At 40.9% G+C, this 26,502-nt stretch overlaps 1 protein-coding gene across 4 annotated transcripts in view; it reads left to right on the top strand.

Moving 5' to 3' along the window:
• Positions 1 to 26,502, top strand: part of LOC149316735 (uncharacterized) — a 63,146-nt gene that overhangs the window by 11,164 nt on the left and 25,480 nt on the right. For 3 of the 4 annotated variants that reach the window (XM_089516138.1, XM_089516137.1, XM_089516135.1), the window contains 7 exons: positions 4,279 to 4,398; positions 6,171 to 6,293; positions 8,622 to 8,799; positions 16,893 to 16,972; positions 17,916 to 18,749; positions 20,765 to 20,945; positions 22,854 to 23,001. In XM_089516138.1, coding sequence (XP_089372264.1) covers positions 8,707 to 8,799; positions 16,893 to 16,972; positions 17,916 to 18,749; positions 20,765 to 20,945; positions 22,854 to 23,001 — 1,336 coding nt within the window. In that variant the 5' untranslated portion in view covers positions 4,279 to 4,398; positions 6,171 to 6,293; positions 8,622 to 8,706. The remainder of the gene's footprint in view (positions 1 to 4,278; positions 4,399 to 6,170; positions 6,294 to 8,621; positions 8,800 to 16,892; positions 16,973 to 17,915; positions 18,750 to 20,764; positions 20,946 to 22,853; positions 23,002 to 26,502) is intronic. The other variant, XM_089516136.1, reaches the window with a different exon arrangement.

Here is a 26,502-nt window from a genome sequence, read left to right as displayed (position 1 = left end):
TTGGTCTAGAATCAGAATCAGTTGGTTAATTATTTATATTTCAGTGAATTTTGTGGGCCAGTATCTCTTCCCTTCCAAAAGGCACTAACGGTGTATTTTTATTTTTTTAAAAAAGCTTGTTAAGTAATAGAGCTCACAAACCATAGCCCACACATGTCTTTTTTCTGTTGAGATGTAATGCTCTGAAGCATATAAATACTGAAGTTGGTTGCTAATTTTTAGTTCTTTATTTGCATGAAAGTTTGGAACAGAGTACTCTCAGTAAACGAAGAAAAGTTAATATACACATATCCTGAACCTCCAGGCTGGGATAAAAAAAAAAAAGACCCTCTCCAGTTAAAACTACCATTTCTGTACAATACATATGTTTTTTATAATGCATAATTACCTCAATGACAGTTACAAATAAGGAAGTGGAAGCTTAAACCTCATAATCTTGGATCACTCCAAATGAAACATATCCGCGAAAGCATCCTTTCTGTAATGGCTTTGAAACGTATACAATTGAATGCCTTTTTTGAACAAAGGACAATGTTAAGTAAGTGCACTCCAGTTACAGTTGGCCCTTTGGCTCCACAGGGGTTTAGTTACAGATCTCCCCACAGATGTGAAAAAACACAAGTGATCGCCTCCCATATTAATTTAATGGCAGCAACATGAACACACATTCTTCACTGTATCTGAGTTTACGTTGCTGCCATTTAATAATATGGGATGTGACAATCTCTGGATATTGGAATTTGTAGATCCAAAACCTGTGAGCTTAAAGGGCCAACTGTATAGCAAAAATGTGTAGAAAAGAATTATTAACTGGGGCTTTGGTTTAAATATATATAAACCATTTACATTTAAGGTTTTGGAGTAGTACACAACAGTATAAAACAGTATATATAATCAATTTGTTATGCACATTATCTGTAAAATACAAGATAGGCTGAACTTCACCAGGATAACTTGTAAAAGTAGCCAAATGTCTGCAGATATCTAAAGTAACAATGGTCAGAACATCTGGAGAGAAAACTAACTACCTTTATTGTTTCTTGTGTGGGTGTCAAGAGCATGTGGCATTTCCAGAAGGGTATCTATAGCTAAATTCAAGGACCAAATGGGCATTATTTATTTATTTAATAACCTGCCTTTCTCCCAATCTGGGATCCAAGATAGCTGAAATAAGAAGCTAAGACATGATAATAATAAAAAAGATTAAAACACAATTTTAAAAGTTAACATACTAAAACACCACTAATACAAGGAAATATTTGGCCTCTTGTGTAACTTGGCCCCAATTTGTTTTTATGTTACCGTCAAATGCTCACACCTGGGTTTTATAGTAATAGGCAAAATGCTGCTGCCTGATTTCCCCACCCAGAGATTGCTCTATCTATGGGGCATGGTCACATTAAGCACATTGCAATAGTTTAACCTCAAGACTGTCAGTGTCAGGACCACCATGGCCAAGAAAGCCCAGTCCAAGAAACAAAGCCTGTAAAATGCACCCTAAGCCCCTGAGATCATCTCCAATAGGAAAGGCTATTCCCAGATACAGTCCTGAACCCAGATTGAAGTAGATCTTGATAACTGATTTCATTCAAAAAGTTTACCACTTCAACACTCCCCAAAGGGATATGTGTAACCAGGCAATGAAGAACAAACCGAAGGAAGAAGAGTCCCCTGCTGGATGCTTTGAAACACAGCCCTTTTTGTCTCTAAGGAACAGCTGTTGGAAATATTGAGGAGCGGTATTTGCAAATGAGAGTGGAAGATCTGAGAATGGAAAGAGTACCTTCAGGGGGCTTTCACTGAGCAGGAGCTTTGAGGTGTAGAGAGTGACCCCTTGAAACTACATCACTGTAGAGGGTAGCAGTAGGCAATCTGAAGATGAGAAATCTTATGCCTGAGTTAAATAATGTATGACCCACCTGATTTTTGACTTGGAGTTTGGAAATAACTAATTACAAATAAATCATTATTTGTGATGATTTCTTTTCCCCCAGTAATGATGGTATAACCACGTCATATTGCCATTCTAACTCAACAAGGCATAGCCTCACCTTTTTCTTGCTGGATTTAAGTGCTTAACTCATTCAGTGTGTTGTGGATTCTAGAAGCTACCAAGAACAGGAACTTTTATGTTATGGCTCATCATTTGAATTCTCTCTGTGAAGAAGTTGATGTGGTCTCATCAATGGAGGCTTAAAGTAGATTTCCAAACCATTTTTATTTGTTTGACACTTAATAGATGGTTTTATTTACTACTGTTTTAACTCTTAATTAATTTGTCTTAAAATATTTCTTTACTAAACAGCTTTATTTTCTCTTGTTAATCACCTTGGGAAGCTTTATCCAAAGAGGCCAGAACCACATACACTTAAATAAATAAATACATTTCTTCCCCTCCCCCTTTTACCCATATGGTAAAGAGAGGGAAGTTTTAAAACCTCAGAACATTTATTTCTCAGCCACAACTCTCACACATTCCCTGCTCTAAATTACTCACTATAAGCTATTAGGACTTGAGTAGAACTTTTTTCTTCTCCACTTGATTTGTACCTTCCACATTTCATTGAAAGTCTTCTTTCTCACAAAACAATATACAGTTGGTCCTTGGAACTCGCGGGAGATCTGTTCCGGACCCCTCCTCAAGTTCCAAATATCGTACATATTCAAGCCCCATAGGATTGAATGGGGCACGTGCATGTGGGGCACATGCCATAGGCACATGCCCCATTGCCGTTAATGGCAGTCGCCCCTCCATGAATTTCCAAGTTCGCAGATCTCAAGTCCGCAGAATTAGAGGGGCGGCTGTATAGCATACAAACATGGACAACATTCAAGATAAAGCCTTCTCTTCCATCTATCATCTATCACTTCACTGTCTGTTACTTTCTTACTGTGGGTTTTTGACTGATAGGCAGTGATGGCTAACCTTGGTTTGCGTGCCGGGGGCGGGGCTTACACCCTGGGGCAGGGACTGTGTGCCAGGAGGCAGGGCTTTCTGCTCTCCAGGGGCAGGGCTTCTCCCCCCATCCTTTCCCTGGCCTCCAGCTGGGGCCCCTTCTCCTTCCCTTCTCGCCTTCCTAAACCCATGGCAGTGCAGCCGTGGGTCTGAGAGGGCGAGCGGAGGAAAGGAGACGCCGGCACGGGGCTGTTTCTCCTTCCCTCCTCGCCTTCTCAAACCCATGGCAGCGCAGCTGTGGGTCTGAGAGGGCGAGCGGAGGAAAGGAGACGCCAGCATGGGGCTGTTTCTCCTTCCCTCCTCGCCTTCCCAAACCCATGGCAGCGCAGCTGTGGGTCTGAGAGGGTGAGTGGGGGAAGGAGAAGCCAAGGGGAAGGGGGCTGGGCATGCATCCCAGTCCCCTTTTCTTTGGCCCTTTCCTCTGCGCAAAAGGGCTCCATGGAGCCCTTTCACGCAGAGGAAAGGGAAGCCGAGGGGAAGAGGGCTGGGAGGAGGAGCCAGACGCAAGCGCCTCTATCTCCTCCCAGGCGCCATTTTCTGGCTTCCCGCTCTCTCAGAGAGACAGCGGAAGGCCCGAAAATGGCAGGGAGAGGCGGAACGGGCACGTGTGTGCCCGTTCCGCCTTCTCCCTCGCCCCGTGCCTGGCAAAATGGCATCGCGTGCCACCTGTGGCACACGTGCCATAGGTTCGTCATCACGAGGCTAGTGCAACATTATGGGTTACACTGCAGTTAGCCTTTGCCTTGGTGCTAGTTCCCAGTGAATGTGCCTGGCTTGTACCATCTGCATTGTAGGTGATGACTCATAAAACATATTATTTAATGTTATCAATGTAACATGGAAAGAGTTTTCTAACTTTGTCCACAATGAGATGGTTAAGAGGTGGTATGATATCCCTGTTTAAATATTTGAAGAGATGTCATTTTAAGGATGGAACAAGCTTATTTTTGCTGCTCCAGAGAACAAGACTCGTGAGTAATAGATTCAAACTATAGTGGGCCCTTGCTTTATGCGGAGGATCTGCTCGTCCCCCCCCCCCCAGCATAAAGTGAATTCTGTGCATGCTCAAGCCCCATTTACGGTAAATGAATGGGGTATGCTTCCGTGCATGGCAAAGCGCGCACACCATTCATCTAAATGGGGCTTCCCGTCCACGTGACCTCAAATCCGTGTATGTGAAGCCCGTGTATGGGGTGGGCTGACTGTACAAGAAAACTCAGCCATTTCAGTTTACCTTCCATGCTGTTGATGGTGGGAGGTGATGTTCAGACTGGAGGTTAGGAAAGAATTTTAAAGTTCATTTGTTTTCTATTTCTTCCAAGGTTTGCAACAGGACCTGGTTTTTCCCATCTTAAATGTGAGGGTTTCCCCATAACATTTGGAATCAAATTATTGTTGGCAACCTACATGTAGCCAGGCTTGGTTGGCTGCCATGATGACAGGTAAGTTCTTCTGTACATGCACACAATCTACAAATGCAAGCATAAACACACATAAAAGAATCATGAATCCATAGCCCATCCTTTGTTTCTCTATGTACTCATTAGCTTTTCATATATCACCTTAATTGTTTGATAATAAACCCTTAGCCTGACAGATTAAACTTCTGGCTGTTCATTGATACTTGGCAGGTTCCTCATCCTGAAACAAGTGCTCTGATTAGTTATTCTATCAAAATAGAATGGTGGAATATGAATTGGAGGAATTCCCACATAATGTGTAGGTTAAGTGGGGTGTCATGTTCATTTTCAAAATCTGTTGAGGTGAAGGACTTGCCTATTTAGGTGGACATGATAATATGTAAGTAAAAAAGGGAACCTAGATTAATTCTAACAGCTAGTTTAATGCATGATATCCAGGTGTTTTGTTTTTTATTGTTTCCGTGTCAATGTCAGTTGAAGCTGGACGGAAGCTGAGAAAGTGACTCCAGAAGTATAGGTTGGACAAGTCTAAGACTGTTTGCCTACTCATTAACTTTTCTTTAACTGACAACTGCTCTTTATTACATTAAGTTAATAAACTCAAACAATTTGCCAACTTCCTGGTTACTTTAAGACAGAGAAGGGCAACTGCATTGGGTCCAGAGGCCAATTTTCTGCCAGTGGACAGAATGTAGTTTGAAGTTTTCTGATAGATCTCTGGCTGGTTAGCAGAGGATTGCCAAGAGTTTCTGACTAACAAGACCAAGGAGATTTTTCTGTGGCTGAACTCTTCCATGACTGGCCTTGGCTAATTACACATTTCTTAACCTCAGTTTACCCATCTCTAAAAAAGATGATATTCATTCCATCTTGTGTTGGTGTGATATGCTAAAATCCTCGCTCTCTAGTTACTCATATATAGATTGATCTATGTCCCAGTTTGGTGAGTGATGTGGATAATTGCACCTGTGTGAAAAATATTTATGAGAAAATGGAAAGCAGTGTACTACGTAGGCAGGAAGTGCCTGCATTGTTGTTGTTAACTGCCCTCAAGTTTACCTCGACTCATGGTGATCCCATGAATGAGACACCTCCAAGACAGCCTGTCTTGAGCTGCTCTGCTCAGTTTCTGCAGATCCAGGGCTGTAGCATCCTTGATTAAATCTATCCACCTGGTGTGCAGACTTCCTCTCTTTCTACTGCCTTTCACCTTCCCTAGTGTTTTGGCTTTTCTAGTGAATCCTGCCTTCTCACAACGTATCCAAAGTATGTCAGCCTCAGTTTAGTCATCTTGGCTTATAGGGAGAGTTAAGGCTTTGTCTCTTCTAAGACCCATTTAGGACTGGAGCATGGCTTTGGCGTAGGGCTGCCATAATTGTCCACTTTTACCAGGGACAAAATGTAGGACAAATTCAAGACCAAACTGTAGGGCAACTGCAGGACAAAACTCAGCTCAAAATGTAGGACATTTAAGGTCCACCATTTTTCTTCAATGTCCTACATTTTGGGCTGAGTTTTGTCCTGCAGTTGTCCTACAGTTTGGTCTTGAATTTGTTCCACATTTTGTCCCTGGTAAAAGTGGACAATTATGGCAACCCTACTTTGGCGCAGCATCCGGACTCTTAGGAGGCATGCATAATTTAAACAACATACCTCCAAAGTGACCCGAAGCAGCTGTATTTTGGCCTGTCTGTACGGGCTCTATACCAAACAATTTGATGAGGTTAGATATGAATCACTAACACTAAAGTAGGAGTGACTTCTGTGATTTTGTTGTTCTTGTATGCCTTCAGGTTGTTTCCAACTATGACGATCCTAAAGCGCGCCTATCGTGGGTTTTTCTTGGCAAGATTTGTTCAGAGAACATCTGGTCCTTTTACTTTCTTCTGAGGCTGAAAGAGTGTAACTTGGCCAAGGCATGTTCTTTAAGTTCTACACTAATTCTCATCCTGGTGCATTTTGTTAAATGCTGCCTCATTTCTTATCTCTATACTATAAGCATTTCCTGCATATGTACATAGCTTCCAAATTCTTCAGAAAGGCTTAGACTTCACAATTCAGCCAAAGTATTGCTATTGTAATTACTTGTTTGGAATACCCAAACTGCATGTATTGGCTTGGAAATGCTTGCTCAATATGGGCCTTCCTTATTGTTAACACTGTCCTACTTTATATACTAATACTGAACTCAGTTCTGGGAGTAAACGTTTGAAGGTTAGGAAGAACAGAACAGAACATCCATATCAAATAGGGAGATATCTGTAGGCTGGAGAAAATTCCATTCTTTACTGGTCCTTTGAAGGGGGTTATCCATAACAGTCTAGTGGGGACTCAGTATGTGCTGTGGATATGAGAGAGGGGAACTAAGACGTTGAGAGAGGACTAGCTTAAAAACAGTAGCACTGTAGTCATCAACATTTTGATACAGGTTCCATTTGCCCACCACTAATGTAATGGTCTTTAAGTCGTCTGTCAACTTATAGTGACCCAATTAATTTTATAGGATTTTCTTAGGCAAGGAATACTCAAAGGTGGACTTTGTCAGTTCCTTCCTCTGAAATATAGACCACAGCATCTAATATTTGTTGGTGATCTCCCATCCAAGTACTAACCAGAGCTGATCCTACTTAGGGCCAGTACAGATGGCCCTTTTGAGTGCCGGATCAGGACCTCGGCAACCACACACTGTGGCCCCAATCCAACATTTTTCCTGCCCAAAAAGAAGTGGCAAAATACTTCTCCTTTTTGCCACAGAAAAAGGGCAGCTTTTCTGCCGCGGCGCTGGCTTTTAGGTGCTTCTGTGACATGTGAACACCGGAGCGCCGCAATGCTGACTGCCATCTGGTCAGGCGAGTGGTGTGACACCAACTTGGGGGTGGCGTCAGGGCATGTGTCATCTGAAGGCCATGCCCCCACGCCACCCTGAAGCCAGCTGAAGCTCCTGGTCTGTTTAGTACCATAGTTTCTAAGATCAGACAGTATCTGATGCCTTTAGGGTATTTATGCCATCACTAGTGCTCACAAATATTTTCTATAAATATTGCTGAGATCAAGGAAGTAATAGTGCCACATATTTGCTTTGGTCAGCCTGAAATACTGTGGCCTGTTCTGAGCACCATAGCTCAGGAAGTACAGTGACAAGTTGTGATGTGTCCAGAGGAGGTCAGCTCAGATGATAGTAAGTCTGGAAATCAAGCCTTATGAAAAACAACCTAGAGAGCTGAGAGAAGATTAAATCTGAGAAGGGATGTCATATTGAAGATGGAACAAGTTTGTTTTCTGCTGCTCCAGAGATTAAGGCATAAATCAAATCACAAGTAAGGAAATTCCAATCTCCTGACTGTAGTAAGTATGCATATTTTAAATACAGAGTATAGATGGTCAAGATCCAGCATGATATACCGTATTTTCTGGTGTATAAAATGACTTTTTAACTCATTAAAATCTTCTCCAAAGTTGGGGGTCATCTTATATGCCGGGTTAAGCCCGGCCTGCTCCTGCCTTCCCAGGCCCAGGCGTCCACAGAGGCCGCGAGGGAGCTCCGCGGCCAGTGCGATCGCGACCGGACTGCTCCCTCCTTCCCAGGCCTCCACAGAGGCCGCAAGGGAGGTCCGCAGCCGGTGCGATCGCCGCTGGCCTTCTCCCTCCTTCCCAGGCCTCTGAGGAGGCTCAGGCCTCTGCAGAGGCCATGAGGGAGCTCCGTGGCCGGCGCAGTTGCTGCTGGCCTGCTCCCTTCTTCCCCGGCCTCCACAGAGGCCGTGAGGAAGCTTCGCAGCAGGCGTGATCGCTGCCGGCCTGCTCCTTGGATTTGGAAGAGGTGTAGTCTTATACGGTGAGTATATCCCAAACTCCATATTTTAACAAGAAAAGTTGGGGGTCATCTTATACGCCAGAAGATACAGTAGTGGTTTTAATATTGGAGACCAGGTTTGAATCCCCACTTGGCCATGGGAACCCACTGGATTACATTAGCAAATCACACTCTCACAGCTTCAGAGGAAGGCAAAGACAAACATCCTCTGAACAAATCTTGGAAAATCCCTTAATGGGGTCACCATAAGACAGAAACAACTTAAAGACACACAACAACAGATAGGTGGCACCCTTCCAATGATACTTTAGGTTGGACTATATGGCCCTTGGTATCAGTTCCAACTCTCGTTCTATGACACTAATGCAGTTGTATGTTTCTCCTCAGTTTTCTACTATTTTTCTCTAATTTTCAAATTAATACTTATTTTTAGGTGCATGGACTAACAAAGGCAGATAATGAACTTCATATCAGGAATTACATCTTTGTAAGAAGCCCAGTTCTATATTGATAGTGTGATGAATATGCCATTGCATCGTATTTCTGTAATTCCAGCCCGGGATGTTACTTTTTCCAGAGTATCTAAGAGCAAAGCTAAAGGGAAAGAACAGGTACTGTCAAACACTTCTTCATTTTTCTACCTAAATAATCAGAATTTTCTGAGTAATGAGGAAGAATAACTTTACAGTGTTCTTATTTCAAACTGAATCTGCTTCTGCTTTTCCTCTTAAGACAGTTGATTTTAAAAAAGATAACCTATGTATTTTATGGTTTTTAAAAATCCATAACAAAAGACTACAGATATTATAGACAATATAATATAGACAGTGTCAAGAAAGGCCTTTTTGTTTGCAAGACTAAATGTACATCCATCAAATGTGACAAGGAGTAGATATCAGCAGACCCCATTTTTGAATCATGTATGTCACTGTGATCAAGCTCCAGACGTTCTCCATCACATTGTATTGCTTTGTCCACTGTATGTAACCCCAAGGGAAAAATTGTTAAGAAGGTTAGTGGAAATGAATATCTCTTTAATTGGGTTAACAGTGGAATTTCTATTAGAAGATCGAAACCCATATATAACCAGGCTAATGGCCAATTTTCTAGTGGAGGCAACAAGACTATGGCTCAGATTCGAACAACAACCCTGAAGTTTCTGTAAATTTTATTTTAAATTTTATTGTAATTTATTGTAAACGCATGTTGTTTTCTATGCCTAATAAAGGTTGACTGACTGACTGACAATATTACATAAAAGATCCCAGAGATATCAAGCTTGATAAATTTAAAAATTCCGTAGTGTGTTGCCATTTAGTAGCTATTGAAGGGAAACAAAAGCTAGTACAGACATAGTCATTAAGAGGAAAGCCAAGTTATAGAATTTTCAGCAGCCATTTGTTTCTATTCAGTGAGCCAGAACTTGAAAATTTAGTTGTTGGTATTATCTTGAGATTAAAAGGATCATTGTGGATTTTATGACAGTTTCTAAATTCCTGATAATGTAAAATGGATTATTAGTCTTGGGTAACTTTCATCCATCGGTGTTATATCACCACATTTTCAACTGTGACTGCATCTGCACTGCAGAAATAATCTGATTTGACACCACTTTAGCTGCCCTGGCTCAATGCTATGGAATTATGAGAATAGGCAGGATATACCCAGCTGTCCAGTGGCTCATGAATGAAAGGAATTACCTACCTCCACTTCAGTTTGGCTTCAGGCCTGGTTAGTGTATAGAGATGGCCTTGGTTACCTTTGTCATCTGGGTGAATTTAGAATGTACTCCTAGACTCAGCTCAGCTATGAATCTGGATACCCAGGTTTGGGCAACAGCTGGGAGCGTTTTTGCAAGGTTAAACCTTGTGTAACAGCTAGACCTGTTCTTGCAGGTATCTGATGTGGCTCTAATGACACATGGCTCTACTGTAGCTCCCTCCTTCCCAGGCCTCTGAGGAGGTGCAGACCTCCGCAGAGACCCAGGCCTCCACAGAGGCCGCGAGGGAGCTCCACGGCCAGTGCAATCGCCACTGGCCTGCTCCCTCCTTCCCAGGCCTCTGAAGAGGCTGCGAGGGTGCTCTGTGGCCAGTGCGATCGCTGCTGGCCTGCTCCCTCCTTCCCAGGCCTCCGAGGAGGCCCAGGCCTCTGCAGAGGCTGCGAGGGTGCTCCGCGGCCAGCAAGATCGCCACCGGCCTGCTCCCTCCTTCCCAGGACTCCACAGAGGCTGTGAGGGAGCTCTGATCGACACCAGCCTGCTCCCTCCTTGGATTTGGAAGAGGGGTAGTCTTATACTGCGAGTATATCCCAAACTCTGTATTTTAACAAGAAAAGTTGGGAGTCGTCTTATACGCCCAGTCGTTTTATACTCCAGAAAATACGGTAATTTAATGCTTTTGTTGGTTTTATGCTTTAGGTGGAATAAGAATAGAGTAAACAAATAACTAAAAATAAAATTAAGATATAATATAGCTAAACACCTGCTATTCCTGCTGTAACACCATTTCACCTACCATTACCAGTTTGACATTTACAGCTTCTTACTTTATCTTACCGGTAAGCCCATTTTTGATTACTTCTGATAAACTAAAAAGGTAGCTGAAATTAATGTAAATATCTCAACTAGTATTTTTATTTATTAAAATCTTTGAGTAATGATTATAATTTGAGTAATGATTATAGCATACAATACAAGGAACATTTCAGGATAAATGTTTTATAATTTTCTCAGTCTTTAACAGAATGCACTTGATTAGTAATTTCTTAATAGGAAAATATACTCCTTGAGTTCTTTCTAGTTAACTATATATTGCAGTTTGCAGTTTAGGAATAAAATGTCTGCTGTCGATCAGATAAGGCATCATGGTATGGAATATTCATATACAGTTACTATGATCTGTGACTGAGGCTCTTTTAAGGGCAATCTGCAGAAGCCTACTTATATGGATCTAAGCATTCACAGGACTTGTGTGAGTCCACAGAAATTTATCCTGTGTTGCTCCCAAAATCTGTTTCTATGTCTCATGGGTTGTTTTAATTCAGTGTGCACCACTTTGTCATTTTTGGCAGTGGGGAAGTAGAGAAATAATAGCATTTGTGAAAGCAATCATATATACATTTGAGAGTAAGTCCAGTTGAACGCAGGGGGCTTCTGTCCGTAGTGTACTGTCTGTATAGTATAAATAATCCTAGTTTTCCTAACTATTTTTCATATTCCTGTTTCTCATAATTTACACAAAATATTTCTTTAGAATGCTTCAGCCAACTTCCATTCCCTCTTCCATTTATTACAATTAATTGATGTTCCTCAAATTGTTTCTGTGCATTTGATGGCATTCATGAATGTAGCCGAGGAATTCTGTATTTCAGAAGGTTGAGTGGTAACAAATAGTTTTCTGTTTTTGGAATTTATGATGCATAGCATTAGTCTTTAGACTTTCATGTCTTATTTGCACAAATCAATCTGTCGAAGGATCTGAAGTCTCACTGTGATAGTAAGAGGAATTCTTTCTCTCCTTTGAATGTTAAGTTTACTGGCATTCTGGTGATATATTGGTCATCCATGTGAATTTTTAAGGACATAAATCCAATCAATAGTATTGTTGAGAGTAAGCATATACACACACACAAAAATAATTCCATTATCAATGGAAAATCACAGTAATATTTTTTGCATAAATTTTACTGCTACCAAAAAGTAAAATATAAAGTATATAATTTGTTAAAGAATACATTAGAACTAGTGGGAATAATTTTTATTGCTATAAAATATAAACATCTCCCCCACCTAGAATAGTTCTGTGTGCCATTAGTGGTACACGTACCACTGGTGAAGAACCACAGCTGTATAGCAATGCTTAAAACTGTGTATACATGTGTGTGCAACAGAGAGAGATGGTGTGATGTTGACTGTATAATACATAGCACCAAAGAGATAAACATGTTTGGTAGCACTGCTGGGACTGATGTGAGGTTAAGAAACCCCAAAGGTAACTGGGCTTTTTTTTCCTCCTAATTGTGAAGATGCCAGTGAGCTTGGCCAGCAGTAGCAGAAAAGTATAAATTATTTTTGTGTAATGCTGAATAAATTATTATAGAATGGTTATATATGCATACTACATTGAAAGAGTAATTTTCTATCATCCTTTGCATTAAAGACTATTATTGGTTTGAAGTAGCCAAAATAACTGTTCCTGAGTAGCATTTAAAAAATATTTTTATTACTATTTAGATTATTCACTTCCTACTCTATTGTTGCAAATACTGTATTGTTGTTTTAGCTGCTTTCAAGTTGATCTCAACTCATGGCAACACTGTGAATGAGACATCTCCAAGACCCCCTGTCCTCTACCTCTCTGCTCAGGTCCTGTACACTTAGGCCCATGGTTTTTCTGGTTGAGTCTATCTGTCTGGCATGTGGCCTTCCTCTCCTTCTATTTCTCTCCACCTATCCCACTAGCATTGCCTGTTTTAATGAGTCATGATTTTTCATTATGTGGCTAAAATGTGACAACCTCAATTCAGGCTTGATCTGTTCAAGGACCCTTTTGCTAGTCTTTTTAGCTGTTCATAGGCCCGTTACAGACTGGCCTAAAAGTGTGTGCTCCGCGCGTGCTAGGGTTACAAAGGGGCGTCCTTTCCGGACGCCCCCAACCCTAGGATGCGCAGAGCGCGCACAAAATGGCAGCTTCCGTTCCACATGGCTGCCGCCATTACTACGTCACGACTGCGCCGCCTCTAAACGGGGCAGCGCGGTTGTGATGTAGTGGGGCCATGCGAGGGCGCATAGTGCACTCTTTCCGCGGCCCCGGAAGGAGCTCCGTTTCGAAGCTCCTTCCAGGTTTGTGTCGCTGGGCGCAGCCTTTAGATGGCTGTGCCCAGCGATGCAGAGGAGAAAGAGGCCAAGCGGCCCCTTTCTCATCCTCCACGCTGCCGCGGGGTGTCCTTAAAGCTTCAAGCCCCAAGGACACCCCTTTCCAGGCTGCGGGGAAGTGGCCTTTTGCTGCTTCCTCGCGGCCTGGAAAGCGGCGGATCGAGGCCTCAGAGGCTGCCGCTCTAGCCACTAAGACCCCGATCCGGTGGGGAAAGGGGCGGGTGCAGGGTGCCGCTTTTCGGCAGTCTGTAACGCGCCATAGTATCCTCAGTACTCTTCTCCAGCACTGCATCTCAAATGAATTAATTTTCTTCCTATCTGCTTTCTTCACTGTCTAGCTCTCACAGCCATACATGGTAATAGGGAATACAATGGCTTGAACAATCCTAACTTTAATGTTCAGCTGTATATCTTTACAATTTAGGATTTTGTCTAGTTCTTTCATAGCAGCCCTTCCCGTTCCTAATCTTCTTCTGATTTCCTGACTGTATCACCCACCAAAAAGCAGTAATTAATTACAATGTATTGAGAAATGGTTTGTGTGTGTGTGTGTTTCAGATAAAATCTGGAAGGGCACATTAAAACTGTAGTACAGTGGAACCTTGGGGCTGTACAGATGAGGAGAAAGGGGCAGATAGAGGCCGCCCCTTTCTCCCCTAGATCATGGCTGCCCCAACCAAACGGCGTGGCAACGATGCACCTGGAAAAAGGAGCTGTGAAACGCGGCTCCTTTCTCCGCTGCTGCCGAGGTGCCATAAGCGCCCTGGAGTGGAGCTGTGACATCCTTTGTGCGCCACACCATTTGGATGCGGTGCATGAAGCATGTCACCCTTGCATGTGCTGTGGAAATGGTGGCACACCAAGATGGCACGGAGTAGGGCTTGGGAGCATGTGGACACTCCGCTCTCCTGAACCCTACTTTCAACCCCAGGCCGGTGCATAGATCCAGTCTCTACCAGGCCCTTGTTATTCTCTGGGATTTGGTTCCAGGACTCCCCGTGCATAACAAAATCTGTGGATGCTCAAATCCCATTACATATATTGGCAGAGCAAAATGGTGTCCATTATATAAAATAGAAAGTGAAGGTTTGCTATTGGAAATTTATACTTTTTTGGAATGCTTGAATCTGTGGATAAAAAAATCCATGGATTGAGGATTGAGGATATCTGCCCCTTTCTCATCTGTGGATAAGGAGGGTTGACTGTATATAAATTAGGAAAATTTGTTGATTCCCAAATTTGGGTTTCCCATTGTTGTTGAACTAAGAATCCTAGAATACCTGACTAATGACCCTGCTGTTTGGGGCTTCTGAGAGCTGAAATCCAACAAAAATCCAGGGACTCCTGAGAAAATCTTTCTTGAATATTCCACTGCAATATTCTTGCTCTTAATCCTTTCTTATAATAAAACGAATATGCATACATACTGAGAACCGAAATGAATGCTACCTTGAACAAGTATTTTTTAAAACCATGCTTAAACTAAGAGGTTTTATTTTTCAAGAAAACCAGATTTATCATTAATGATTGTGGTGAGACCAAGCTGTAGAGAGAACGCAGGCAGATTACAATGTTGGGAACAGCCAACAAGACTTAAGCTAGGAAAGGTGGAGGCTACTCCCAGGAGCGAGTATAAAAAGAGAAGCAGAGGCATATTTGAAGTTAGTTAGGGAAGAGTTTTATTGAACTCTGTGGGGTTAACAGCCAAGGAGACTGAGGGAGACTGTGAGCTTATGTATCCATGTTAGGGGAGATGTTTATTGTACCCTGAAGGGTTAAGAGCCACTGAGGCAAGATTAGGCTGCTGTGAGGGGCAGTTGGAAAGGGTTTTTAGGTACCTGAAATAGAGACGAGAAAAGTTCTTAATTAAATTGTTGTGATAGTATCCTGTGGGAGATACAGTGCTTGGTGACTAGTGGAGTCACAGATAACCAGAAGCGTTAAAAGATACAGAAGATAGATAAAGGTTCAGTGAAAACTTAGACTGTAAAGGAACATTTATAAGGCTATAAAGAAACAATTACAAAGATAAGCAAAAGAAATTACTAAACCATGTAACTACTAAAGTATTTATACACTGTCTATCTTGAATGCTATCCTCTAAGAAAGACATTGAATTCAACCAGATTTGTAAATAAAGTCCTATTGTTTGTTCAAGCAGTTGTCTGAAGTGGTTAAAGAAACACATTCAAAATGCTACCAATAGATAGGAAAGTCTGTTAGGTTTGGGATACATCAGAGAGTGGGTGTATGGCTGTCACTGAATAACTGTCAATGAATAACTGAAGGTGGGGGGGGGGGTATAAGAGGCCCAGAGGGCTGACATCTAGAGAGAGTTCTAGTGTAGGTGGCAATAGAGGTGAGAACTGAGTTCAAATGTCGCATCACAAATTAGGTGGCAAGCTGGTGGGATAGTTGCCATCCTCTTGACAAACTGATGGCAGTGGTGGCACACAGTGAACAAGAGTGAAAGGTTTTGAGAGATTCAGGTAGTGCCACCTTGGCACCACAAAGGTAGCATGTAAAATAAAGAAATTAACTCCTTCACAATAAGCTACTTACCACTCTTAATAATCTGTTATTAACCTGTCATCTTTTGCCAAAGTTCAAGAACAAGTGTGTGAGAGGGAATGAAGAAATATACGTATTCCTATTATACAAAATCTTTGCTATTTGTGTGTTTAGTAATAGTGGCAGCACCAACATTAATGTGATTGTTGATATTGTTAAAAATATTCATGAATCACCTACAGCATCAAAGGAGATATACAATTTAACATTTCTTTTGTTTTATTGGATTTATATCTCCCCTTTTGACCAAAATGGGATGGAAAAACAATTCATATCAAAACAGCGAATTAAAATTAGAACAGAATAATCTTCACAACAACAGAACATAATTTCAAAACATAAATGCAGTGCACCTTAAACTAGGCCAAAAAAATGTAGAACTCTGTTTATAGAGTGTTCTACATGCAGAACACAGTCACAAAAATAGCCTAGCTTAGTCTCTCTTAGTGATGGGACAAATAAAGCAGAAAGGTGCCCCTGGGAAGGTTTATAAAACTGTGGCAGATGATTTAAACTGCAGTTCTAGACCAGCTTAAACCCTATTAAATGCATTGAGATTTGCATTCAAGTAAACATGCATAGAAATGTATTGTTAGTCCAATTAAGATGGAACTTACATATGAGCATATTTCGCACTGTTTTTACTGAATTCCCAATTCTCTAATATAAAGAGACCCATTTGTTTTTAATTCTTCTGTCCAGGCAATTGTGATATGTTATGCCCACAGTACCTTTTAGATCTTAAGTTTAACTCAGTGACATTTGAGAGAGACAATGGATGCAGGCAAACACCTTTTGTTGACAAAGGTTGATAAGAGTAGTAGAAGCAATTCACTTTGAGAACTTGAACATATATTACCCACAATGGCATTGCATTCAAATCCAAAAGTCAATAATTACTTGCAAGGAAAAATAGAACAGTATGATGGGCCATTTGATTAGGTAGTTTCAAACACTCAGGTGCTGTATTCATTGTAGATCCATACAAAGAGTTTCTTTATGTAGTATAGCTCAATGCTGAATGAACCTCAAGTTTTCAGAACTACCGTAGTTGTTTTTTGCCCATAGAACACTGAGGTTCAACATTTACAGCAAAATATAAAATAGTGTCTTTACAAAGCAGTCACTTATCTATAGCACACTATAAAAGATGCACTAGAGTCTTTCTTCATATATGCTACCATGATACAGGAATTTTAACGTTACATGTAAAGTCTCAGTCAAACTTATCTGAAAGCCTGACTATTATTTTTCTTGCAGACTGGCAGTTCAGCCTCTATTTCTGCTCCTCGTAGTTTCTCTCAGACATCTGTCACACCAACCAGTCAGGACATCTGCAGGTAAAATAGTGGCTGTGTCATTGCAATGAAATACTACAGAAGATGTCTACACGTGTACATCTTCGTCATGTCAAGTATCAGATACACAGACTACAAGGTTCTGCAAGACAGTTATCCTAATCATGTCACTCTTAGAATATGCAGTCTTTTTTTTTAAATGCAAGTTTAGAAAAATAATCTTAGAAATAGGCTTTCCAGGACCCCCACACACACCCCTCCCCATCCAAAAGGTGCACTGAACAGTACAAGACTTTGGCATGTAATACTAACTTGATGTTAGGGTAGCACAACCTGTGGGGTACATTACATATCATATCAGTGCCCTATAAACTGAAAACAATGCAGGCACTCTGAGATCATTTTAAAGCACAACAGATCGAACAGGGTCTGTGGGTAGAAATTGTGTTCAGAGCCTTTCCTTTGTACCCCTAGACATTATTTTCCCTAATGGAGTCCTATAGCAGCTAGAGTGTAATATTTTTGGAGGGATAGGCAGCACATAGGAGAAGAGTTCAGCAGCCTTTCCCTATACCTGTTGTGTTTTGAGTGGCATTCCCTTATGTGCCTGTATAGGCACACATACATTTAAAGCAAGAGTGGGCAAAGTGCAGCTCTCCAGGTGTTAGTGGTATGCAGCTCCCATCTCACTTGGCCAACTCACTCAGTGGTAGGAAATGGTGGGGATGAGTCTCCAGTAACATCTGGAGGGATGCCTTTGTCCAGCCCTGCTTTAAAGACATAGGCATAACATGCATTGCATCATATGCATCATGCCACCATTTTAACTTAATCTGTTTCATGCTGCTGTTTGCAACTTCTGTTCTGCTTGCTGTTTGCTATCCCCACACTTGCTGAAATTGTCATTTCTTCACATTATTGTATGCATTCCTTTTTAATAATTGTTTTTACTTTATGTGCTTTTATTCCACTGTTCTGCATGCAGTTCCAGTGCAGTGTATTCTGAATGTTGTCATCACAGTCCAGTGCAATCTGCTGTTGTCTTGAAAAATCCTGTCTGCCAGAATTCTTTGACTCAAGGGTCCACTGTGACAATAATCTGTCAGAATACGGTGCAGGCTTCCAAGAAAGACCTCCATGAGCATGATTGTGTCCATGGTCTCAAGTCTAAGAATGGAAAAACTACCCAAGCTCTGAAATTCTCCAAGTCTCTCAGTGATATGGACCAGAAGGCTCAGAGCACAACTCAAAGCTTTAGCTACGTGGAACGAACATGTTCAGAAGGCAAACTGACACAAACTCAGGAGCAGTGTTTAAGGCTTAACACATTTTATCACAAAGAGAAGAAACCGTTCAACCTCAGGCCCTTTACTTTTAATAATTCCAAACTCTCCTATTTCCAGTCACTTTCTACAAATTACTTGAGCACTTCTGGGGCTAGTGCTATCCACAGTGCAGTACACGTTCCTCTCCTGGAGGACAAGTGTGACAGCGAATTGTCCCGAAGTAAAAAACTGCTGCACTGCCTTTTCACCTTCTCTCATAGCTCCAGTGTAAGCAGTCATGAATTGGATAACTACTCAAGCTGCCTCCAACCAAAGAAATCACCCAGTGTGATAGTAGAGAGCACAGGTTTCTGTTCAGATGACATGGGAGATGATGATGTCTTTGAGGACAGTTCCTCTGTGAGACTGAAAATTGCAGAGCTGCGGGCACCACTTTGTTCAGTTGAAAAGGATAGTGACCTAGACTCTCCTTCTCCTTTGTCAGAAAAATTTTCCCCACTCTCCCCCGTATCCATATCTGGGGATGCTTGCAGGTTGGTTTACGGGGAACCACTTTCTTCTACTCCCTCCCAGTTTTGTGGCAAATGCTATGTTCCTTGTGTTTCCATTCTTGCTTGCTTGCTTTAATATGTGCAGTTTGAAGAGCGAGCTGCTCTCTCATCTTACTGATACTGTTTTAAGCATACAATCAGAGTTGCTGTTGGAAAACTTGTATCAATTTTTCCCCTTTTCAACAGTTAACCTATAAGTATCTTAAGAAAATCAGTTTAAACATATGAATGACCACTTCAGACCTGTATCTGAAAGATGCTTTTTACCCATGATGACCATTGCTTCCCAGGATTTTCAGCTATATAAACTATGGTTTTGAGAAATTTGGCTTGGATCTAAGGAACCACACCTACTCTTTCCTGTATGCAGCAGGATTCACACACTTTTTTCCTTGCTGCAATTTGTCCTCTCCCCTCCAAACAGTTTGTGAGGGTCACGTGCAACGTGGCTTAAAGGCTTGCAGTATAGGGCCAAATGTATTCTCTCTTGAGTTTATGAGTGCTTAGCTTTCTTCACTTTATTTACTTTATTCACTTCACTATTTAAAGATAGCAAATGCAGGGGGCTGTTTTGGAAGATTTGGGTGGAAAGTTTTGTCAGGGTGGCAAAAGTGAACATAAATGGTCATTTATCATGGTGGTGGAAATAGTAGTTTTCTGTAAGGGGTTGAAAAACAAATTGTCATTTCTAGTGATGTCAGCTTGGGTAGCCACCATTTTTCCTATAATATTTCACTGGGATAGTAGTAGCATTTAATACCTTTCCTTTGAAATGAGGTGTAACCCAACTCTTCTGATAGGAACAGATATTTTGAATGATGATCTCAGTCCTGCTGTCAACAGAACTTTGGTGTATTTCCTTGAAGGAGTCTGATTCATGGAGTTGCATAATCAACTGGTCTCTGAAGTAGTGGGAGTAGTAGTAGTATTAGTAGAAGTAGATAAAAGGAAACCTCTCGAGGACAGGGAACATTCTACACTGAATGTAGACTACACTGGGGCATATCAACTAAAATGAATTCAAGCTGAGGTTTTTTTTTTCCTTTCTAACAGCCAAGCACAAGTTAGTATCCAGAAATTTTGTTGAGAAAATTAATTAGGACTGAATTCAACCCCATCCTTTAGTGACATTTTAATAACATTTTTAGCATTTTAAAACTCACTTATTTGGTTCTCATAGTGTTGTAGAATTCAGTAATGATTTCAGTTAAATTATTCTCTATAGAAATGTCGTTTTGTTTTGACCGAATAAGCATGTTTATGTCCTGGAAAGTACTACAATAAGTACCACTGATCTCTTATCAAGATGATGCAAAATGTAATTCTTTTGCCTTTTAGGTACCTGTTTTCTTTTTGGCCAGGAGTGGGCAACTTCCAGGATCAGAGAACCTAGCCCCACCCCTCTGCCAACCCTGAAAGTTTTTGACCAAAGAAATTGGCAAATTACAATACCAGTAACCAGTAACAACACCTGGCCCCATTCCCACCACACCACACCACCCCCCCGTTTTAGTCCTAGAGAAACCTTTTTCAAAACCAGAAGTGACAATTTCTGAGAAAAGCCTTGAGGCCAAAGCTGGCCTATCACTAGAAAAAAGCCAGGAATTGTGCCCTTTGAGTATTCTATAGTGTTCTGTGGGCCAGTTTCTTGAGGTGAAAAAATTGAAGTCTACAAAAAAGGCCTTGAGATTGCAGGGGCCTTCCTGGGTCATATTTTGCCCATCTCTGAACTGGACTCTGGACTAGAGCCTTTAGAAAATCTCAAGAGCTAAATTAGTGCTTGTGTTTACTTACTTAGTCTGTGTTGTGCAGTTTTATATTATTTCATTGGAAGCAAAATTGCAGCCTTGGAGATCTGTGCTGGCTCACCATGCATGATCTCACAACGTTACATATTTCATTCATACTGTTCCGATTTTCAGCTGTATGGTTTTTTTTTAGTTTGCGTCCTGGTCATTTTTCCTTTCTGTTAATAAATTGTTATGCTCCTGACACAGGATATGCCATTGTGAAGGAGATGATGAGAGCCCTCTAATCACTCCCTGTCACTGCACAGGAAGTCTTAATTTTGTGCACCAGGCTTGTCTGCAGCAGTGGATCAAAAGCTCAGACACTCGTTGCTGTGAACTCTGCAAATATGAATTCATCATGGAGACCAAACTGAAACCATTGAGAAAAGTAAGTTACTTCATTGATACTCAAATGCCTTATATTGTTGGACAAATAAATAGTTGTGTATTTCCTCATTAACCCTCAGGGCCACTTAAATTGCAAGGAATTTCACATTACATATATCTGAAGCAGCTGTTAAACAGAGGCTAGATGGCCATCTGTCGGGGATGATTTGATTTGGATTTCCTGCATGGCAGGGGGTTGGACTAGATGGCCCTTGTGGTCTCTTCCAATTCTATGATTCTATGATTCTATGTTAATCTTTATTTGGATATATCACCAAGACATACAAGATACGTGGACTTGCTGGGGTTTAAAAATAGAGGTCACTTCCTCTCTACCAGTGCTGAGCAACTGTGCCAGCAACAGTGGTCAGTTTTTATCCCTGTCCACCCCAACACGTTTCCCAACAGGATAACAAAAATAAAGCTAGAGGAAAACTGGAAGTTCCTTCCAGCTTCTTCTTTAACATGATTTTCGATTGACTTTCAGATGGGCTTGTTTTCTCCATTTTGTGGCTTGTGAGATGAAAAGAAAGTTCAGCTACCACATTTCCTGTGTCTTTGTAGTGAATGATCTTCTGTGTTGCTTTGCTTTTTAAAAAAATGAGGGGGTCCTGAAGTCTTGGGGGGCACAAATGGGTTGGGGGGCACCTGTGACCTGCACTTTTCCCCTGCACAGAGACATACTGTGAGTACTTCTACTGTGGGTGTTGATGTTCCAAAAGAAGTGCTTTTGTATGTGGATGTCACTGCTACTGCAGAGAGGTGTGAGGTGCCTCTTCTAGACTGTACCTGAGGTGCCGCTGCCTGCCACTGCCGCAGAAAGAGAGAGAAAATCTTAAACTAGGTGTGTGAGAGAGGTGTTGCATTTGTTAAGAGGAGCTGCATGTGAGGCACACTGCAGGTGTGCATTCAAGAGAAATGAAGAGATAACCCTTCTTCAGACATTTCTCATGAGTTGTACAAATGAGTGGAGGGAGCAGGGCAGTGACAGCTAACCCTTCACTGGGTGTCACATAACCTGAATAGCCTCTCTCTTTGACATGTTTGTGTCTGAGCAAAAGCTCCTATTATGCAGATACTTCCATTGTATGTGATTGCCAGGGTGAGTTGATTTGGCCCTGCTCCTATCTAATTTGTTGATTCAGTGCAGGGACGGAAACTTTTGGAGAGAACTGCTAAACATGTATTTGCAGAACACTCCTTTAAGTATTTACATGAAGTGTATAGAAGAGGGATACGAAGACTGCGGGATATGGGCTTCTGCCTTCACTTTAGCCCTCAGGTCAGCATGTGAATAATAATAATGGATTACATCGTCTCTTGCTGACTGTAAAGATAATATAAGATGAGGATAATGTAATTGGCCTGTCTTCCAGGATTGCTGTAAATACTACCTGGACGATATCAGTGCTGCCCTTTCAACATCTTAAAGTAACTGCTAACTTCAAAGTCACAGGAAATAGTGTTGGTGCTAGGTTGATATGGTAGAGGTCTTTCTGGAATCCACTGCTTAGCAGAGATGCTTGAGCAATCTCTACTTTCCTTCCTTCTACATTCTAAAGTTTTCTGAGGGAATAAAGGATCTATCTTGTAGATATTTTCTTGGATTGCAACAGTGACAAAATGTGGTTTTGTCAGCCTGTAAGTACAAGGAAGGAAGAAGATTAGAGGAAGTGGCGGTCAGAAGCATATATAAAATGTCTGTTATCTCAAGTTACTTCATTACTTTTTTTGCAGACAGTGTGCTATTAAAAGTATAGATGTGATAAATGTTCCCTTCAACATTAGTATTAATAATTCTTAATTGCCTTGGAAGCAACACAAATACTAAGAAATGTGTCTCTTCTGTGATATCCTAAAATCCCCTTAAAGGATCTAACCTTGTTCTGTTTTCTGTATTTTGGCCTAGTGGGAGAAATTGCAGATGACTCCTAGTGAGCGAAGGAAGATCATGTGCTCTGTCACTTTCCATGTGATTGCTATCACTTGTGTGGTGTGGTCTCTCTATGTCCTCATAGATCGTACTGCTGAAGAGATTAAACAAGGAGAATCCACTGGTATGTTAACTTTGCTTTTTGCAGTCAGAAAGATTTTTGTGCCTTGTGCTACACTAATGATGCTCTGTTTTATATGTTCTTTCCACAGAGCTACTTTGGATGTAAAGGTTTGGTAGAGGGCACAAATGCAAAATAGCTTATACAGTGTACATTGCCCATAATGCATATTTGCATCTGAACAAACTCAAAGTGAGAAGTGTAAAAAGTGCAGGAGGAACAGAAGTCTTGGTTCTAGAATTAATCCAAGTTCAGCAAGCCTCATGTTTCTGATACAATTTCTGATAGGAAATTCAGATTAAGTTCTTCAGTATTACTGCCAATTCATCCTCTGACTCCTTTCATTTTGCTCTCTTCCTTCCCCCCCCCAACACTCACTTTGTAGTTCAGTGCTACAAGTTGCTACAAAAATACAGAAGCTAGTACTAGTTAGAGCCTAAAAATCTTGGTTTTCATTTTTAATGAAAAATTAAAGTATATGGACAATAGGGTATGCTGCAGGGGTGGACAACACTAGGTCTGGAGGCCAGTGTCTGGCCCTAGAATATGCTACAGATATCATCTCCCTGCCCAACACCAAAAAGCACTAGGTCAGTGGCAGAGAAGATGTGGGAATTAATTCTTGGAGTGTCATTCTTGAAAATGCACGTAGAGATTGAACTAGCATTTGAATTGAAAATATTCTGTATGTATATGACCATGGGATGTGATGGCTTAATGGTTAAGATGCCAGTTCTGATGATCAGAAGATTGGAAGGTTGGCAGTTCGAGGCCCAAATGCTACATGACTAGATCCTGTCACTAGTACCAGCTTCTGTCAACCTAACAGTTCAAAAGCATGCAAATGCAAGTAGATAAATAGGTACCACTTCGGTAGGAAGAAAGCGTTCGGTGCAGTCATGCTGGCCATAAGAGCACCAGAGTAGTTCTCAGACAACACTGGCTCTTCGATTTAGTAATAGAGATGAGCACTGCCCCCTACCGTCAGTTATGAATAGACATTCATGCCATGGATCTACAGTTTTTTGTGGGTTTTTTGGGCTATGTGGCCATGTTCTAGAAGAGTTTATAGCTGACATTTTGACAGCATATGTGGCTGGCATCTTCAGAGAATGCTGGCATGGAAGAGAGTTGGGTGTGTGTGTGTGTGTGTGTGTATACACATACACACATACATACTGTGTGACCCTGGGTAGGGAGGAGTGATTGCCATGTTAATCTGTGTATTGTTCTGTTGCTGATGGCAAGGCTTCAGGGTGGGAGGATATGCAAAGAGGATTACTGTTCCTTAATTAGTGAGTAGTTACTCTGGCTATAGCTTCATGGCTGACGTACAGTGACAGAAGAGGAATAGAGCCAGGATGTTGACTAATATGTCCTTCTGCCCAGGAGGATGCTGAGTTTTTGCTCAACATGTTGTATCAAGCCCTGATTCTTAATACTGTTCTTCCTAACCTGAAGATCAGTTGCTTAGATCCTCATCTTTTTTATCTTGACCAAGGATTGTCAGCATGTTGTCAGAGGAATGCTACTGGTTTTCTGTAGGGTAGCCCCAGGAGGGTATTTTTCAGGTGGAGGACAAAATGCTGTGTGCTTTTTCCTAAAACTGGACAAGATTAATATCTTCAGGTCTGAAATACATTTGACCATTGTTATCTTGCGCATTGCTCTCTATTGATACAGCATTATAGCCTGATTGTTTTTGGAATGAACAAATATTCTTGCATAAGAAGAGAGCCAATGTGGTGTAGTGGTTTGAGTGTTGGGCTATAACTCTGGAGACCAGGGATTGATTCTTGCTTGGCCATGAAACCTGCTAGTGGCCTTGGGCAAGTTACATGGTTTCAGCCTTAGGGGAAAGCAGTGGCAAATCTCTGACCAAATGTTGCCCCCAAAAAACCCATGATAGGGTCACTTTAGGGTTGACAGAGGTATAAAAATTACTTAAAGGCTCACAACACACGCGCGTGCCATAAGAAATGCAAATTGTATGCTGAATAAATATCATGTTGCTTCTTTCTGTATGACAGAGCATTTGATTTGCATTTTATAACATATATAATTTATAAGAGGGTGAAAAGAAAGGTAGTGTGTACACACACATAGGTGTTTGTAAGGAATGCTTTTAGCTCATATGTTAATCAGTGATATACTAATCAGTTTGTGAACCTTTACGGTTTACTAAACTACGTTTATTATACGACTCAGTTATTACCAAGTACACTTTATTTCCCTCTTCCTTTTCTTAAAACTCATTCCCCAGCTAATTTCCCCTACAGAAAAAGCTAGTCCAGTATGTACAAACAAAGATGTTGCATATGTCCTCACAATGGAAATAATGGCAGGTTTGCAAAACTGCAGGTCTTTTCTGCAGATGTACTTTAACTTAATTGTATGGCTCTTTAGGGAAAGAGTGTCTTTTTCCATGTGCCTTTTGGACATCAGTCACACATAACTGGTCATTCTTTTGCTAGAATTCCTTATGAAGGGTGTCCAGACCAACACATGCCTAACATCCACACATTTCAATTTCCTTGGTGGCCTTAATAAACTTCTCAGCCAGTTGTGTCCTTGCAGTATTTTTTATGATTCCTGGGTCTAGTGGTCCTTTGTGCCTTGCATAGTGGCTCTTTTTTCCCAGCAATCAGAAACTGATCTGTTGGTTGCTCCTGGACCAAATCAGCATCCCATCCCCAGCACCATAGCCAGATTTTCCTTGTTTATAAATGTCCTGATATGAGAATTTTGTAACTTTCAGGAGCTAAAAATGCAAATGAAACAAATGACAAAATATTGTTGCCAAAATCCTGTTCAAAATTGTGACATACAGTAATTGTAAGAGAAATGACTGACAAACGTAACATTTATACGTTTTTATACTCAGATAATGTTTCCTTCTTATATATTGGACTACAATAAGATTATATACTATATATCTTATTATCACTTTAATTTAGATTTTTATACTAATTTCTATAAACATTTTAGCAAAATAGAAATATTAAAAAATATCTTAATAGCTGATAACATTATTATCTATATTTCAGCGATCTTTTAATTAACAGAAATTGCTTCAAAACCTAAAAAACAAAAAAATGCTGAAAGAAAGAGAAAAAAGAAATATATATTTAAATAAAGAAATTTTTTGAATACAAAGAAAAATAACATGAAGAGATAGAAGGTTGTGGGGCAAAAATGTAAACCTAGTGCTATTATAATTCAGCCATTAAACTATATGGATAACTGTATCTGTGACCTTTCCTTCCAATAATTTAGAAAGAATGGCCATCACTATAAATCTGGTCTCCTGCTACAGTTATGTTAACTTAATCCAATAAATACATGCCGTATTTTCCCCAGTCAGTCTTTGAATAAAGATACCTCTTTCCTTTTCCATAACTTCCCATAATTTTAAAAATAAGTCATCAAGCAAGCATAGTTAGTGGGGATTCACAAGAGGGCTTCCTTGATGTTTCTCCCAAATTCTGGAATTCCCTTCCCAGG

The sequence above is a fragment of the Sceloporus occidentalis genome, unplaced genomic scaffold (assembly GCF_023333645.1).
Source record: "Sceloporus occidentalis isolate IW3139 unplaced genomic scaffold, rSceOcc1.0.p SCAF_3, whole genome shotgun sequence".
Classification (NCBI taxonomy): Eukaryota; Metazoa; Chordata; class Lepidosauria; order Squamata; family Phrynosomatidae; genus Sceloporus; species Sceloporus occidentalis.
The sequence above is the reverse complement of the archived record's forward strand: the minus strand, read 5'-3'. Positions and strand labels throughout refer to the sequence as shown.